The 18489-nt window shown below is 33.3% G+C and overlaps 2 protein-coding genes across 6 annotated transcripts in view; both read left to right on the top strand.

Moving 5' to 3' along the window:
- LOC149795807 (uncharacterized) overlaps positions 1–1500 on the top strand; it is a 54044-nt gene extending 52544 nt beyond the window's left edge. For all 3 annotated transcript variants that reach the window (XM_089965709.1, XM_089965711.1, XM_089965708.1), the window contains exon 12: positions 1241–1500. In XM_089965709.1, the coding sequence (XP_089821835.1) occupies positions 1241–1500 (260 nt within the window). The remainder of the gene's footprint in view (positions 1–1240) is intronic.
- Positions 1458–18110, top strand: LOC149795806 (E3 ubiquitin-protein ligase DTX3-like). Of its 3 annotated transcripts, XR_016422417.1 has the most exons (4): positions 1458–1850; positions 9741–9958; positions 10676–10835; positions 12778–18110. XR_016422417.1 is itself a non-coding variant. In XM_089965712.1 (3 exons), exons 1-3 carry the CDS (start codon positions 1608–1610, stop codon positions 10752–10754), a joined length of 540 nt encoding a protein of 179 aa, XP_089821838.1. In that variant the 5' UTR covers positions 1458–1607; the 3' UTR covers positions 10755–18110. The 3 variants fall into 3 exon arrangements, 2 of the variants coding, with proteins under 2 accessions (XP_089821838.1, XP_089821839.1); XM_089965712.1 differs by having other exon boundaries at positions 10676–18110; XM_089965713.1 differs by lacking the exon at positions 1458–1850 and adding an exon at positions 5650–5790 and having other exon boundaries at positions 10676–18110.
- Positions 18111–18489: the final 379 nt, after the last annotated feature.

Genomic DNA, 18489 nt, shown 5'->3' with positions numbered 1-18489 from the left:
TATTGATATAATTATAACAAATAGGAGTAGGTTGCACAGAATTGGCCACCTTATTAACTGGTCCTTTGTGCATCTCCATAATCTGAGTTTATATTTATTATTAACTGTCATTTTAACATTGTTGTTGATCAGAGACTTCTTTTAAGATTTCACAAATGGTCATTTTGAAAATAGTGAATTGGACAATCAATGTATTGGCAATGGACAGGATGTGACTTTGTGACAGCTACTTTAATAGCCCAGTGTAGTGACATAAATGTTTGAAATTAATTGACTGTAACTTTAAGACTGCTTGATGCATTCTGAGCTCCAGATAAATTTTTTTGGTCAAATAAATATGCACTCATCATTCTGAAATTTAATGAGTAACCATTACTATTGTATAATTGTACACATTGTTTTGAAAATTTAGCTTTGTACTAGAGAGTTTCAGCACATATGTCACCTTCAAAATTGTATTCTTGGTTAAATTTTCTGAATGTGCCTTGTGTTTGTTTCATACAGGACGTTGCTTTTCTGCATTCTGCTAGACAATATGACAGGATTGCAAGTAAACCTCAAAACTTTGAAAGATCTAAGATTCATTTTGACCTTAGAAACCTAAAAAGATCCTCTAAACAACTGTTGGAAACATAATTTTATGGAAAAGAACAAAAAAATTTTAAAAATTATTAATTGCTAACTTACTCCAACCACACAAAAAAAAACTTTTTTGCACATTTTATTTAGGCTAGCCTCATAGTCAAGAAAGCAAGTGAATTATACAAATTAAATAATCCAGTCATTTCGTAATACCATTAATTTGATACTTTATCAGATTTGTAATAAATGTTATGGTCACCATGGAGATAATCTTGTGATTGCTTTATATCTTTAACCTAAAAAACCTAAAACCTTGAAGAAAAAAACTATAAAAAGAACTCCACCAAGTTTACAATTTAATTTCACTTCTAACCCAGAAGTTTCACCACATTATATGTTACCTTCATTTATGAAAATGGATATTAACAGTAGAATACTGCTACATATATTTCATGCTTGATTGTCTCTGAAATTTCTTCCATACCACTCTGTATTTTGTTGGCTACACCAGTTATGCTCCTGTTTATGAGCAACAGCTTGTTTAAATTGTTAAAATGAAAATAATGGTGGCTTGTTCAGAGGAATTAAGAATTGCTTGTCGCTTGCTTAAAGCTAATTCTTTTCTTTGCCCATGTACAGTTTGGTTGTACATTTTCAGGTGACACAACAACAGGATTTAATCAAATCTATGAATATTTGATGGTTGGAATGGTAGATTTCTGTGCAGATCATAAATTGTTTCCATCAGCCCTCACAGCAATACATCTAGTAGCAAATGAGCTCACAGTGGCATTACAAGTGAATGTGATAGCAATTCAGAAATTTGGCCAGAGTCATGAAGTCACTGGAAAGAAATACAAAGTTCAATACAAAGAGTCAAACATTCACAATCTGGAACCTCAGGATTGCAAGTCATAAAAGTAAACAACAATCCCAAGAGTTTCACACAAAGAGAAACCCTACACACTGGTCACCATATCAGCATAAAAGTTCATGAAAGTCTGGAGGAAACCTGCCCAATTTGCATGGATACACCAGTAGATCCCAGAGCCTTTAAAGAGTGTGGTCATGTTCTCTGTAGAGAGTGTATGGAGTTGACAGTGAAAAACAAGCCTGTCTGTCCTGTGTGTGGGAAGATTTATGGGATAATTACAGGGAACCAACCACAAGGGATCATGACAGTGAAAACCTCAAGTATCAGTCTTCCAGGATTCAGAAACTGTGGCACAATTGATATATGTTATAGCTTTTCTAGTGGAATACAGGCAGTAAGTGTTTACATTTTGAGAGTTTGTTATGCATTGAAGGTTAATGAATAAAACTCAGTTTTCAACTGTCCATTGTCTTAAAAATGAAATTGGCAAGTTTAGAATCTATTTTTATTAGTCTATTTCAGTCAGAATAGTCCTTTTGCTTAGTTACTGTATTATCACCAACATTTTTCCCCAGATACAATGATATGTAGGTTATATTTCTGAGGTACATATGTTCAGTTTATACTGAAAGGAAAACAAATGCATACAGATATGAAAATCATTGCACATTAAATCACAAATAATTCTAGAATTTCTAAAACAAATCCTAATCATCAAAGTTAAAGTTTAGCTGTATAAACCCATTGCTGGAAGTGTTGTTGGCATGTGAGATTGTTGTTGTTGTTGTTGTTGTTGTTGTAGGGTTTAATGCCATTTTTCAGCGCACGATAGGCTATACATGGTGGCCAGTACTAATGGTGGAAGAAGAACCCGGGAAAACCCCAGAAAGAACCATCGACTCATGAGAAGCTATTGGCAAGCTTTCTCTCATACCCACATTGGTCGAATCTGAGACTCGAACCCACGCAGACAGAGGTGAGATGGCAGTGATCCATAACGGAGAGCACTTTAGACCACTTGGTTGTGTCATAGTGATGTGCCAACAGTTTTTTGCTGAATCACAATAATACAATGCAAGAATATATCCATATTTGAATTTCACTTTAAATCCAAGTCTCTATTTCCAAGAATGTTATTTTTGAGTACCTAATATTTTTCTGAGAAAAATAAATTGGATTAAATAATTTGAATAAATAAATTCCAGCCCAAATGAAATACTGGAAACAACAATAATACAACTGATTCTGCCCAGATCTTTCAGCACAAATACATAATTTGTAGCATGAACAAGATTTTATACTACTCTACCTAGGTCACAATTAGCATTTTCATAAAAACTCTTTCTTAATGGTTCCAGCTGTTTACAAGGTAAAATCCAAGTTATATTTAGAAGTCATGTTACTCAAATTATAACATTAAATGTGGTAAACAGCAGGTAGATCTGGCATGTAATGGGCAATTTCCAATGCTCTGGACTCAGAATGAGATAAACATGTTATTTACAAAACCAAATCAATGATTCAGGTTCAGGTAGAAAATGAACTTGATTCTGGACAAGGTCAAATCCAAAATATAATTACCCTGTGCATATACTGAATAAATAAAACTAACAAATGATGCAAATTAAATATACATGTACATAACAATAGGGATACATACACATGTAATTTGTGCTGTTTACTTTGCAATATTTATTTCTGCATAATCTGAAGGATTTATCTGCTGTGTTGTTTGTTATTTCTGAATCTGAGGAGAAAGTTTATTGCATCTTGCTACATGTTATTACAGTCAAGTTTCTTTTTTTTGGACATAAATACCTCAAGCTGCTATTTATATTGGATAACACCAATAGTAGGAATATCTATAGTATTTCTGCATTCCTGAGTCCAAATTAGGTCTTATCTAGCTTTGATCAAACTTGGAATTTCAGCTGATATCATCAGAATCAGAGGAAAATTTCATGTTGTGCATTATCCATGTATATTAGTAAGGTGATCATGCATCTGATTGGTTGACCTTTTTTCTAAAGGCCATATTTCTGATCTGACTTAGATCAAAGAATATATGCTTTTTTTATATCATCATGGTCTCAAATGAGATATATATTAATGAGGTAGTAATAATAATAATAATGACCTTATTTAAAGAGGGTGACACAATTAGCTAAGAACTAATCTACCTTGAGGCCCTCGTACAAAGGAACTTATTTATTTTAGCTGCATCTCTGAAGCAACTGGATATATTGGGTTTTGAAGAAGGAAATTATGGGCATTTCTAATCTCACCTGGAATAGTATTCCAGAGCAAAGGTCCAGAGTATTGGAAACTTTTGTTTAAATAATTCTATATTTGGTTTGGGAATTGTATACTGTTTGGTTGACATGGATCGCAGGTGGGGAGTATTACCAGGTTGCCTATACTGGAATAGTGATTGTAAATATTCAGGAGTACTATTATGGGATATCCTGTACATTAATTTGGCTTTTCTCAAACAGATTCAGTCTTTAATAGGTAATAAATTTAACTTACCAGCTAAATTTTCCTTGCTTTCTTTCTGAATTGATATTAGCACTAATGCTCTTTTTTGAAGATGTGCCAACTTTGCTATGTTTTTATCATTTGCATTACCCCATACTATATTACAGTAGTCTAAATAGGGTTGTATGTAACTGTTATAAAATAGTTTTATGTGCCCTTTAGGGAGAAAATATCTTATCCATAAACCTGAATTGACTATTTTACTGATAAGTTTGATATGTTCAGTCTGTGATTGGTTATTATCTACCAGAATGCCAAGTAGTCTGTCATGACAAACCATTTGCAAATTTGTATCCTTCCATGTCAGGCATAGTTCATCACTATCAAGGTTTGTCTTTTTTGCCGTGTTGAGATAAATAATATTTTGTTTTACCATTATTTACCACCATGCCATTGCATGTGAACCAGTTTTCCAGTTTGTTTAGGGCATTCTGTAAAGAAATTTAGAGTTCATGCTTTGTGTTTTGGATGTCTGAAAATGTAGTGATCTGCATAGAGATCTGTAGATGATATCGAGTCCCTTAGTAAAAGTGGCAGATCATTAATAAATAAAATAAATAATAAAGGACCTAGAATTGAGCGTTGTGGTACTCCATATCTAATTGTTCCAGGTTCAGACAGAACATTATTTATGTAAACATGTTGTGTTCTCTCACTTAAGTATGAAGTAATCCATCTAATTGTTCTTTCATCACATTGGTAGATTTTCAGTTTCTTCATAAAGGATTTCATGATTCACCATGTCAAAAGCTTTCCTGAAATCTACAAATACAGATCATATTATTCTACCTTGGTCAATTGCTTGAAGCCATTTATCAGTTAGGGAGAATAAGGCAGTCTCACATGAGTGTTCCTGTCTAAAGCCTGACTGATTAAGGTGTAACAGCAAGTGTTGGGTTAAATATGATATGAATGAGTCAGGGACATGTTTTTCAATTAATTTTGACATGTTAGTATTGAGATTGATCGGTAGTCATCATTGTCATCCTTATAACCATACTTGTGAATGGGAGTTACTTTTGCAGTTTTCCATATTTTGGGACAGGTGAGGTTGCAATACTTAAATTGATTATGAATGTTATGCTATCTACAATAGGAGAGGCTGAAGATTGAATGAGTCTGGACCAATCTGATCAAGTCCTGTTGCTTCCTTGGTATCAAGTTCACTGAGACATTTTTTAACAAAGTTTTTTGATACTGGTGGGATAGAGAAACATACCCCATTAGAGATTTTGCTGTTGCAGAACTTTTTCAGTTCATTAAAGTTGTTTCTATCACTGGTTCTTTTAACTTTGTGTAATTTGGGTGAAAAAATCATTGAAAACATTTGCAATGTCAGTGTCATCAGAGACTATGGTGTCATTTACCAGAAGTGAGTGAAATTTATTTGTCTGATCTTTGTGTGTTCCTCCAGTGAGTTCATTGAAGACTTTCCAAATGGGGTTTGGGTTGTTCATTTTGTTTTCAAGCAATGATTGATAATAAGTTTTTTTAGCTAATTTAATCTTACTTGTTATTTTATTTCTCCCTACTTTATATTGTGCATGGTTTCCCATAGCCTTTAATTGGTCTTATGTTTTCATAGCATCTAGGATTTCAGTAGTTAGCCAATTAGGTTGGATTTCATTCTTTACTCAATGTACTTTCAGTGGTGCATGCTTAGAGACTACATCCATGAATAAGTCGGTCCACACCCTCAGAGGTTCATCTATATCATCCAAATTTTGGGTCATATTCCATGGAACTTTATATAGATCATTGAGAAATTGTTCTTCATTAAAATGTTTGAACAATCTGTAAGTGATCGTTTTGTGTGTATTTTTCTTATTTTTTTCCATTTAATCTTTCTTGTCAAAAAAATAGGATAGTGGTCACTAAGACCAACATTCAGTACATTAACACAAGCCACGTTGTCTGCTAGGTTAGTATAAATGTGATCAGTAAGAGTGCTTGATTTTCCTGTTATCATTGTGGCTCATTTACCAGCTGGTCTGGGTTTAATGATTAAATAAATTCCTTCCAGCTCCTTATTTGAGTATTGAGAAGGTCCTTATTTATATAGCTGAGTATATATGTTTCTTTCTCCTGTGCTAGAACATTTTCCATTTGTTTAAAAAAGTTATCATTCCAAATTGCTTTGGAGGAAGGTCGCCTATAAATGAAACCAACTAGGAATGATTTTGCATTATTTTGAGAAATTTCCATCCAGATACTTTCAGTTCCATGTGACTCCAAGTCAAGTCGCCTCTCTGCATTTACATCTTCCCTAATGTGTACAACAATACCCCCTCCCTCGCTGTCTCTCTGTCCCTATGTAATGGTTTATTGTAGCCTTGTCAGTGAAACAGATCATCATTGTGGTTAGCATTTAATTTGGTTTCAGTGAGTCCTAAAACATGTATATTATTTTCCTTGGAAGACAACATTAACTTAATCTGGTCTATTTTTCCCACTTTACCTTGTACATTTAAGTGACCTATCTTAAAAACTTTTGTATTTAGTTTGATATCAATTATATGTATGTCATCATGCAATGTGGTACTCACTGATATTGTCTCCATAATACTTTTATCTTTCTGACATCCTATTTCTATATTTAAATGTTTGTGTATATTAGCATCTTCAAAGTCACATACAGACCCTGAAAATCCATTAACTTTTCCATTTACAACAGTGACCATTGAATAGTTAGAGACATGAGTCTCACTAGGTCCATTTAGATTTGTTGTAAATGAAGCACTGGCATTCCCCTCTTTGCCAGCTTTCTAGTAATGATAATACATTGATTGACAGAGTCTTTGTTTGTGTCCATATTTATGGCATCTGAAGCACTCAATTTGTTTGCCACAATGGCATACCTGTGTCATGTGCCCAGTTTATCCACAGTAGAGACAGTACTCTTCATTATAATGCCTGAAAATGGGGACATGTTAATATTTCACAGTAGTTGAGAGTTTTTTTTTTCTGCTTAATTGAATTTTGTCTCTGTGGTAGAGACTTAGGTTGACATCCTGGTTCCAAAGAGAGAAATATGTGTATTGTGGAATGTACTGTAGGTTAAAGTCTTCACTTAGGTCAATTATCAGATCTTTGATTTCTTTCACCTTGGTGTCCACACAAGGACATAGTCCTGATATAATTATTTTTCATTTACCTAGCAGCATACAGTAAACTTTCAAAATCTGTTCTGATTTGATTTAGTAACTTTCCATCACTGGCATCATTTCCACCCACTAAAATAATAATTTGGTTGTATTTGGTTAGGTCAGTATTCATTATTCGGTTGGTGATGTTGTTGATTTTTGCATCTCTTAGAGTCTGTGCATCTGTTTTAAAAAGTCCGTTTGGCATTATACTTTTCAAAATTGAGGAGCCAATTATTAGATTCCTATCATTTCTGGCTTGTGATTTCAAGTGTTGGACTCTGGATTTGTTTTTCAGACACATCTCTCGGAGGAAGGGGTGCTGAAATTGGTGTTTCAGTTGTGTGAACTAATCGAGCTGATGTTGAAACATTTGTCTGAGCACTGGGAAATGCAGTTGTTGGTGCAGGCAACAGACTTGTCTGAGCTGAGGGCCATGGGTGTACACTTGTTGCTGTTGCATGTGTGACACATGACTGAGAGGGGGGTACTGTTGTTTGCAATGCAAGATTACTTTGGGTATCAGTTTTTATTTGCATGGTCATTTTACATTTTCTATTGGCTGGTATTGGGATTGTCTGTGTCTGCGCATCTGACATTGTTGCTATTTGGGAGTCTGTCTGAATTGCTATTTCACATGAGGTTATTTGCTCATTAATCCTTCACGGTGCTGACTAATAATAGCATGTAACTGAAGTTTTAATATTCTTCAATTTGGGCCTCCAAGTTCCTAATTGTTTTTTGATGTACACACATGGAGAAATCATTAAGGTTTAAACCATCACTGCTGTGGTCATGATTTATGGAACGTGTAATTGCCTGACACTTTGGAGGGGTATTAATTTTATTGCCTGAGTCATTTAGGTCAAAGACTTTAGGAACTGTTTCATGTTTGGTACTACATCTAGTTACTGGTGTAGATGTCAGCATATTATAGGTGCCTATAGCATGGGTATCCTCATTCTGTCTACATTTACAGATAATATGATCTAACCATGTGAAACTGTTCAGCCCCTGTATATAAGACACATGTTGTTTTACACAATGTAGCTGTCACAGTGTTTATCTCTTGGGTTCTTTAGATAGTACCATTCTGAACACTTGAACTGCATGAAGTCATGCAAGGTTCTGAATCCAATATCTGTTTTAAAAACTCAAACTTTTGTGGATCTATGTGCACAGTGACATGGTATTTATTATGTTTGACCATCAGGAATTCTGGATAGCCATTTTGGACAACTTCAAATCATCATTTGTACATTGTTTTCATTTTCACTCTGAACATGACTTTCCTGCATGGGATTATCTGTGTGGCTCTGATCATCAGGTATATCAGACATACTAAAGCCAGAGAATGATTCAGAAAAGGCTGAGCTGAGTGTGTTGAGTAAGGAACGTACAAGGCTGGTATTTAAATATGTTTCCATGATTCTGATATTTTCAGCTTGTTCATAACAGTGATAGAAAGTATATGAAATCCTTATATATGTCACTAGCACATATCCGTAAACTTTTGAAAGAAACTTGCATAATGTGTTTGTGTTGGTATCAGCTGAAGTTCAGATATGGTAGATGTTGTTCAATTTCAAGTTAACCCACTTTGGTAGCCATTTTGGATAACCTAAATTGGACATAAATTATCAAAAGCGTAGGTACATTCATGAGCTATGCATGTTGATGAGGCAGTTTTTCATCAGACTGGCTCAGCTTGTCAACACTTTAGTGACTATTTGGATAAGTTGTTTACCAAACTTAGTAAATGAGCTAATATCCTCAAAGATATCAGTTTTATTAGCTCACCTGACCAAATGCCAAGTGCACTTATGTCATGACTCTGTGTATCATGCATGCATCAACAATGACTATTTTAAACTTCTTATCCAAAACCACTAGTCCCAGTCAGATCAGTATTGTCTACTTCAGCTTCACTAAAGACAAGGCATATTTTTGTATATTGGTAGTTCTCAAACTGATCTTTTACTATCTTGCAAGACACCACTTTGTTCTTACAAGAGCATACATGTATGTGATGTACATGATATTATTACATTAAATACTTGCAGAGATATAGAGGCTGTAGAAGATTATGAAGGTTTGTAGCAAGTAGGCTTTTGACAGTTGCCAGAGTTAACTTGATTCCAGATATTGGGACAGTTTATGCTGCAACATTTAACACTAGGTGGGAAAGGTCAGATAAAACACTACTTAGATAATTGGGTTCATATGATTTGAACATTAGAAGAAGATAACTATACCATTTTATAAAACCTTGGATAATTTTGATTACCACAACCTTATTATAAAATCCTTTGTAGGTACTGGTAAAAGAATGCAGTAACCCTAGCCTCCTTTAAAGCAATCATTATCTGTTGCTAATGGTTTGCATTTAGTTTTATATATTATTTAATATGAGTCTTTAAATAAAAAAAATAACACCATTTTTTTCTGAGTATTATCCTTTAAAAATGTTTCATTGTAACATAAAGACATGGACTCAGAAAGCACATCCAATTCTGGTATTTTGCATAGCTGATACCACCTTGTTTTACAGCCAAATCAATTTAAACTGACCTGATTGTGTAGGAATTCTGTTTCTATTACAGGAGGAGCATCCACATCCAGGACTACCCTACCAAGGTACTAAGAGGCGTGCCTATCTTCCTGATAATGAAAGAGGACGTAAAGTGCTGAATCTCTTGAAAAAAGCATTTGATAGACGCCTTGTGTTTACCATTGGTCGATCAATAACAAGAGGGACAGACAATGTTGTTACATGGAATGATATCCGTCACAAGACAAATAGAGAAGGTGGTCCTGTAAAGTAAGTTGTTTCTTTCATTACAGATTCAGTCAGGCCATACACTGCAGCCTGTCTTATTTAAAGAATTCTATTATTGAATATACTTAGTTGTGGGCACCACTAATACATCAGTTACATCAGGAACAGAAAATACCATTACATAGAGTGACCTCCATCAAAAGAGAGGTAGAGATGTTGATCTTCAGAAGCAGGTGCTGTGGTTCTGTTTTGCAGAACTATTTATATCTTCTACAGTAAAGCATGTGTAATACAGAGGCAGATTATCTGCATGCATGTAGTTTGCTATCTGAAATGACAGCACTTACCCAGTCCTTAAACTTTTGTAATTTGTTTTGATAGCAGGGTATAATTTCAATTATCCTAATGTAACTTGAAATTCAAAGGCAGAAACTTTTAGCTGTTCATAATAATATTTCCTTGTAGCACTTGTCTCTCGTCCTCTCTCTTATGATATTCTACACTCAATCTCTTGGCTGTCAAATAGAACTGATAAAAGTCAAAATATTGCACTAGTAAGGGCCACATAAATTTTATTATAGAAGCATTGAATAGTAGACAATCATTTACATTGATCATTGAGATAATGCAGAGCATAGTTTCTTTGAAACCTATCAAAATGTCTTTTTTGCAGGAAATTCGGTCTTGTTTAGTTGGAAATAAAACTTTAGAACCATTTGTATATAGTATAAATTAACTGTTATTTTTTTATTATTTCAGTTATGGATACCCAGATGAAGACTACCTGGCTAGGGTAGAGCAGGAGTTGGCTGAAAGGGGGGTCACTGAGGATAATTAAATGCAGAGTCATCAGTTATTAAACAGATGTATTGCTACTGCTTCTTGTTTGGAGATGACTTGACTACTCACTTTTATAAAAGTAATTATTAAGACAGTATTAGATATTTTGAGGGTATTTTATAGAATAACACTGTACTATACTTTTGAAGGAAATTGATGATTGCTAAATATTGTTGAGCTATCATGATTGGTACTGGTAAATATTAATTGTCGGAATTGATTTACATATGTCTCTTTTGAAGGATATTGTCTTGCTGATTTCCAAATCTATGAATTAATTATGGGTGTATCAATTTTCATGCCTTGGCAAAAAATATATTTGAGTTGGTACCTAAACTCATGAATTGGGGAAGCGATCTTGTTGCTTCCACAAAAGTGTCTTTGAATTGAAGACTTTGTAGTAACCTTGAACTCCACAAAAATAGGCATCCCATTAAAAGTTGTAGATAATAGTTTTATAGTGGATCCTGAGAAAACTAATGTGGCTGTAAATTTAGTTATTAATTGATATTTTGCAGTTGACATCTATTTTTTATGTATCAACAGTTTAGTCCCACTTGACTTTGGCATTGATAAATAAGAGCAAAATATGTCAAGCTGTAAAAGTATTGATTCTGATATATAGGAACCAGATTAAAAATTATTTATGGTCTAATTGTTAAGGAATATAAAGAATTTGAAGAGGTATTACTTTTACAGTTTTCCATATTTTAGAGATGAGATTATATTACTTATATGGAATATGAATATAATGCTTTCTGAAATAGATACTTTCATGAGTTATGGACCAATCTGATCAAGTCCTGTAGCTTTCTTTGTATCAAGTTCATTGCTGAGACATTTCTTAACGAATTTCATTGATAATGGTGAGATAAAGAAAAGTTGTTTTCCATCAGTTTCCTTTAATTTTGTGGTAATGTTGATGTTAATATTACTGGAATCTTTTTCAATATCAGTGCTATCAGTTGCTATGGTGTCATTTACCAGAAGTGAGTGCATTTTATTGGACTAAATTTTTTGTTTTCCTCCCAATAAGATTAACTGATAACTTTGCAAAAAGAATTTGAGTTGCTATTTGTTTTCAAGGCATTGATTTCTCTGTGGATACCTACAATTTCTGGTAAGGAAGGAACCAGTCAGTATTGAGGTCAGATAGTAAAAGGTCAGGGTCACTGTGACTAAAAGAAGAAAACTGGTTTCTGCTCAGTACCATTATTTATAAATTGCAAACCTGAACATACAACAGCATTAGTTCTATATCACTGAACTAAAGCAAACTTTTATAGATGGGATAGACATGGAGTAAAGATAAAAACTAACAATTCGAGGGCCATAAAGTTAAAGGTCACTTTGAAAGGAAAAAAACCTAGTTTCTGCACAATTGCATCAGTTCTACATCACACACCTGGTCCAAACTTTGAAGCTGGTTTTAAGGTTCAACATTCACAAGTCAAGGTCACTGTAAATGAAAGAAAATAAATAGTTTCTGCACAGTAACATTATTTATCAATTAAAAACCTGATCCAGTCCTTGTTTATGATTTGCACCTTAGGTAAGAAAGAATGCTGTCAAGTTTTATGTCAATGGTTAGGTCACTGTGATTTAAAGAAGAAAAATGGTTTCTGCATAATACCATTAGTTCTACATTGTCATCTTGGCAAAACTGTATAGATCTTATGCACTTTGGGGATGGAAGAACCACAACCATTTCGGTTAGAAATGAAGGTAACTGGCTGAAAGAAGAGAAGTGGTTTCTGTTGTGTAACACTAATATACATTACAGACGTGGACCAAACTTTGTGGATCACTTGCAGTTGGGATAAGGAAGAATTTTAGTGTCAGCAGTCAAAGTCAACAATAAACTAAATATACATAATAGCTTCATTTATAACATATTCTAGCTTATCTAGATTTTGACACGATCTGTAATTATTCTTGTGCTCTAGCTGCAATATGTGTTTAACACAGATTTAAATAATCATTACTGGTTGGGCATTGTATCACATTTCTTTTTATTATAGTAGGAGATAGAGCCGAAAAAATTCTAATAGGAACAGTAAGTATATTTATGATGAATCATTGACAGCTTGCACCATGTTGAACCTTCCTGATAAACACTTTTACAATAGGTAATGGAATATGACAAAATATCAGAATTGAAATAAACATGAACTTGTGGTGAGTTGAAGTATGTGGGTTGAGTAGCAAAATGAACAGGGCTACAGTTGAAAAAAAATTGTTAAGGTGAGTGCTATTGTTTTTTTCAGCACTGGTCTATAGTCATGATACTGTACAACATTAGTGCAAGTTTAATTATCCAATTTTGCTGTGATATTAAAAAGCATTATATAAATGTAATTTATCTTACCTTTTTTTGAAGAATCAACAGTATACAGTAAATGTCCAATTTGTGCTCATTCCTCACCCCCACCCCCATGATCGGTTGGTGGGGGGGGGGCTCTTCATACTTCATTGCCAGCTTTTAACCAGCTGGCACCCAGAGGCATGTTTACAGCAGAATACTAATCACATAACAATCAGTAATACTAACCACAAAACAATCACATAATCACACTAATCACATAACAATCAGTAATTACTACTAAATAGAAAAGACCTAACAAAATGGCATGGGTCAAATGGCAATGCACAAATATGGGTACAAGTAATCATTTCATGATTAATAAACTAATAACAGCAATTTGCTGAGAATTTAAAGTTGTCACATTCACCTGCCCTGCAAAATGGAGTTCTTGAGATTATGAACAGTTTATGAAAAAACTATTCTTGAACAGAACATGAAACTTACTTGAAATTGTTTTTGGCTGTTCATGAACTTCAGTTCCTGAATAACTTAAAGAACAAATGAAATAAAATGGCCAAACTTTCAAGAACTTTAGTTTATGAATTGTTCTGCAATATTAGTTCTTGAACAGCCCATGAACATTTCATGTTGAAAAGTTCATGAACTGTTTAAGAACTGATGTAGTAGAACAAGTAGAACATCATTTTGAAAAAATTGGCCATTTAATGTTCATGAACTGCTCATGACATTTTCATGTGCATTTTATGAAAGGTTTGTTAACATGTGTTCCAGAACAATTCACGGATAATTCACGAATTGTTCATGATATTTTCACAGGGGCACTCAGCACACTTTGCACCTAGTTAGTAGACTTAGTGCACTTGATTTAGGGTTCTGCACAGAGGCACATCTCCTTGTTTTAATGATAACAAATGATTTGAGTAATAGATTCCATGAACACTTGAAAATATATTTCTAAATATCTGTACCATTTTTTAGCTGACTAAATAATTTAAATTCAGACACCAGTAATGACTTTTTGGGGATTTATGTAATAAATAAATTCATTTACTTGTCTTATTGGAAACACATACTTTTCTTATCTCCACTGGTTATAGACTAGAACAACTTAGGAGATGGCTTGTTCTTCAGTGTCTGACATCCATTAGTGCAAAGTTGTGTTTGCTGCTTCTCTAAAGCTACTTGGAGGATTGCCATGAAACTTACACATTCATTAAGAGATCTAGCTAGTCCTAAATGAAAATAGTGCTGCACAGACATCTGATATGACTGCCAAAGCAGCCACATTGAGAATCTTGTTATTACCATTGAAATTCCTGAATGAATGGTCATATCAAGATGAGATTTTCACTAAAGCACTTCTTATGATGACTGGTTGGTCCTAAATGAAAATGTGCTGATTGAATGCCAAAATATGGCCACCACAGCAGCTATCCTGCAGTCTGTTTTATTGCTAGTCCCCCTGAATGGCAAAATGGAAAATCATATTGATATGGGGTTTTCACCAGAGTTCTTTTTGTGATCTTCATCAAACCTAAAATGGTTCTGATTGGACATAGAATATGGCCACTACAGCTGCTATCTTGAAAATCTTATCACTACTCCTGCTGAATGGGAAGTTTTCATCAGATGACTTTTTATAATGCTTGGTTTATCCCAAATGAACATCTGATATGACCACCACAGTGGCCATCTTGAAATTCTTGTCACTATCCTACCTGATTTGATTGTCATATCGATATGGGTTTTCACTCAAATACTTAGTATGATGTCTAGTTGTCCTGTTGAAAACAGTAGTGATCTGACATCCAATGGGGGTGCTCATCAGTTATTATGTACTTTTGAGAGAGTGACCTATGTAAGGTGAAGTTGTTTGTATTTGAAACATGCACAGTGGAGAGAATGTTGGCATACCTCTATGCTACTTTGATGTAATGTGGCTGACATTTCTTTGGATATTGTACTTGTGGAAATTGTACATGATCTAAGCACACTACTAACTAAAATGACTGCTCCCTTGTGGTAAACATAAATCAGTCTGAATTAGTCTAAAGTACACTACACTATCTTTAGCACCTATTTAAATAGCGAAAATGAATTTTGCCCAACTAGACAATACCAGTGTCTGAAAGTGCAATGGATGAATTACTACATATATAAAATGTAAAAAAAGTTATCAGCTCTTTGTTTTACAATTTACCTCTGAAGTCCAGGAAGCGAAAATGACCAAGCGGAGCTAGTTGTTTTTGAAAGGTGCATATCTGGAGTAAGGCCAAGCTCTATACTCTACAACCCATATTGCACCAATCAATCATACACCAAAGTAAAGGGAATTAAAGGTTCTTTGAACAATACTTAAGATATACAAGTTTAAAAGAAAAAAGCTATTACATCCAGTGAGGACACCCAGGGAAATTCTTTTTCCTTAAAACTAGAACCCTATGCAAAATACGAAACTGTAGAGCACCACCAATATGGCTAAGACAGCAGCCATTTTGGACATCTTGTTTGCTACTGCTTCTAAATGGAAAGTCACCTCAATGTGTGGTTTTTGCTGGAAGACTTTTTACGGTATCAAGCTGGTGTGAAATAAAAGTATGCTGATCTGATATAGAGTATGGCCACCACATTTATTATTGATTATTATGATTATTATTATTGATTTTTATGCATCTTTATTCAGAAGCTTTTCAAAATTTCTATTCAGTTGAGCAAAATAATAATCATAAAATGTTTTTAAATATTGATTATTTAGTGTTTTCTAAATCTTGTTTATCCAGCCTGTATGACATTGTCAGTCAACAATTACTTACTTAGAGGCCATTTTTATTTTCAAATCTGATTGTAATCAAACTCAGAATATGGATTTTTAAGATCAAGCTCTCTCAAATGTTTGATAATCATCTGGATCAACAATCATAATAATGAAGTGATTCTGCATATAATTGGTTGTTGTAATAATTGTGAAAGTAATATTTCTAATTTGATTATTGCTCTTGGAATATAGGTTTACATGATTAAGCTATCTCGAGAGTTTGATAGTGAGTAAAATACATGCATACTTATCAGGTTATCTTGCATCTTATTGGCTGAAATTTAAGAAACATCAACATGTTAGATGGGTACAGTTATGATCAAGATCCTTTACTAATAATGACTGACTGATCTTGTGAACACATTAGTAACCATTTCCGATAATATTTGTTTCAAATTTGGTAAGTAGGCTTATGTCATCAAGCTATCCAACTAGTTCAGCTTCATGATTGAATTAATGAGGTGATCTCTCATCTAATTGGATTGAACTAATTCCAAACACTTTATAAAAAAAAAGAATTTTTGACCCAGATTTGATTAAACTTGTTAAATGGGCTAATATTATCTAGATTTTGAATGGGTTTTATCACAAGTGTGATTTCTGCATAATTTCAATTGGCTGAGACTTTACCACTCTAGAGACTATTTTGATAGGACTTTTATCAAACCTGGTAAAGTGAGATCTACAGATAATAATGATTTGATCCTCCGTATAATTGGATGAGCTTTTGAACATTTTAGCAAACTTATGTCTGAATAGATTTTTATCATACTTGTTAAATGGTCTTATATCATGAAGATTTTGGATGATTTCATTATTTGGAGTAAGATCTATATATATTTCTGGACTAATCTTAGTTTTTATTGGCTGACATTGTTACCACTCTGGAGACGCAATTTTGATTGGATTTCACTTCATCTTGGTAAATATGTTTATGTTATCATTATCTTCGATAGGTTCTCTAATAAGTGAGATCTGTGCATATTAATGAAATGGTCTCATATCTAGTTACTGAGCTTGTTACTTCTAATTACCTGGAGACTGAATTGGGGATATATGCTTGTGACAAGTGTATATAATAGATATATGTCACTGATTGGGTGAACAACTCAGTATTTTCATGAGTTTCAAAGCCATGAGTGAAATTACTATAGTTTTTCACCCAGGACATGAAATACATGTTATTTACTTGACAGTAACCAAAATTTTCTTTTTATTTTATGCTGCATTGTATTGGTTAGCAAGATGTAGTGTGTGTGTAGTCTGTATAGCAGAGTAAAGTAGCCGATTTTTTACTGAATCTCATGTGATGTAAGTAGTTTACTGTTTATGTTTTGATGTGTTTGTGATCATTCACACAGAACATGTTAACAGTTACATACCGGTAATTCTCCTTCCCAATTCAAAGTAAAATAGCACATATGGAAAGAAATTGTTCATGTCTTCTTGGATTTGAACTGGAGTCAACTTTAATGCAAGGCGACCATTTAACCACATAACCATATAGGCATTTAAAATTTCACACTTGTTACTGATGTGACAGTGAAATTGTTTCTTCTAATTCACTCCAGTGAATTATCACTTTTATTTTATTAGGAAAAATCCAGTAACTCATGGCCTTATATAAAATAAATCATACTATCTTTATGAAAAACCTAGGCAACAAATATTGATAAGTTTGATTATGAGCAGACTGTTTGTTAATTATACCGTTTATATTTTTGGAACTTTTTTGGAATGATTTTTAGTTGATCAGACCATAGTACGGTAAAATAAAACATATATATATATATATATATATATATATATATATATATATATATATATATATATATATATTGCACAGTATTCTTACATAAGTCAAGTTAGTGAAATCATCAACTGTTATGTAAGCCAAACCAAATGGGAGATTTCAAGTCTATTTGGACTTCTTATTTTTAATGTCTTCCAGTGAGTATTTTAAAATCTGATTATCTATTTTTAAAAATATTTGCTCTTTAATGTCTTTGAAAAGTTAACTTTCCATTGCTTTTGAAACATTCATTGTCAGCTGTTAAAATTCCTGTGTTCCTTTGTGTTTTTGAAGCAAGTTAATTTTTGTCCTGTTGATTACTAATTTGTTTTGTATAGTTACTTCTATAGAATGTTGTATTGCTTATTACATTATTTGGCATTTTCAAAATTTTATTTAGCAATAAAGCTGAAAAGATGAATTCTTAGTTTTTCTGTTTAAGTGTTTGCTAATCAATGATAATAAACAATGTGATTTCTTCCAGTAAAGTTTTGACGCAGGTTTTTGTTTCAATTTTTTGAATCTTAAAATAATTTTTAAAAAGTTTTTTTTTTTTTTTTTGTTTTGGAAATTCTTTTATTTCATATGTTTATTTTTGTCAGTATTGTTTATTTGGTGCCTTTTATTTTGGAAAACAACCTTTTTTGGAATTTGCTTATGTTGAAGGACTTTTAAAATATTTTGACTATTCAAAGTGTTAAAGTACTAATTATTTGGATTTTAATACATTGTCTAGCAAAGTTTGATGCCATTGTTTGCAAAAGGTTAATCATTCAGTGTTTTGGGATATTTTGATAGTT

Source organism: Sinohyriopsis cumingii, chromosome 7, assembly GCF_028554795.1.
Source record: "Sinohyriopsis cumingii isolate HCF-2022 chromosome 7, ASM2855479v2, whole genome shotgun sequence".
In the NCBI taxonomy this organism is placed as follows: Eukaryota; Metazoa; Mollusca; class Bivalvia; order Unionida; family Unionidae; genus Sinohyriopsis; species Sinohyriopsis cumingii.
This window is presented reverse-complemented; position numbering and strand designations above follow the sequence as displayed.

Coding starts and splice junctions, on each gene's coding strand:
- LOC149795806 (XM_089965712.1), top strand. CDS start 1,608: ATGGATACACCAGTAGATCCCAGAGCCTTTAAAGAGTGTGGTCATGTT. Junction 1,851..9,740: donor TTTCTAGTGGAATACAGGCA/GTAAGTGTTTAC, acceptor TTTCTATTACAG/GAGGAGCATCCACATCCAGG. Junction 9,959..10,675: donor AGAGAAGGTGGTCCTGTAAA/GTAAGTTGTTTC, acceptor TTATTATTTCAG/TTATGGATACCCAGATGAAG.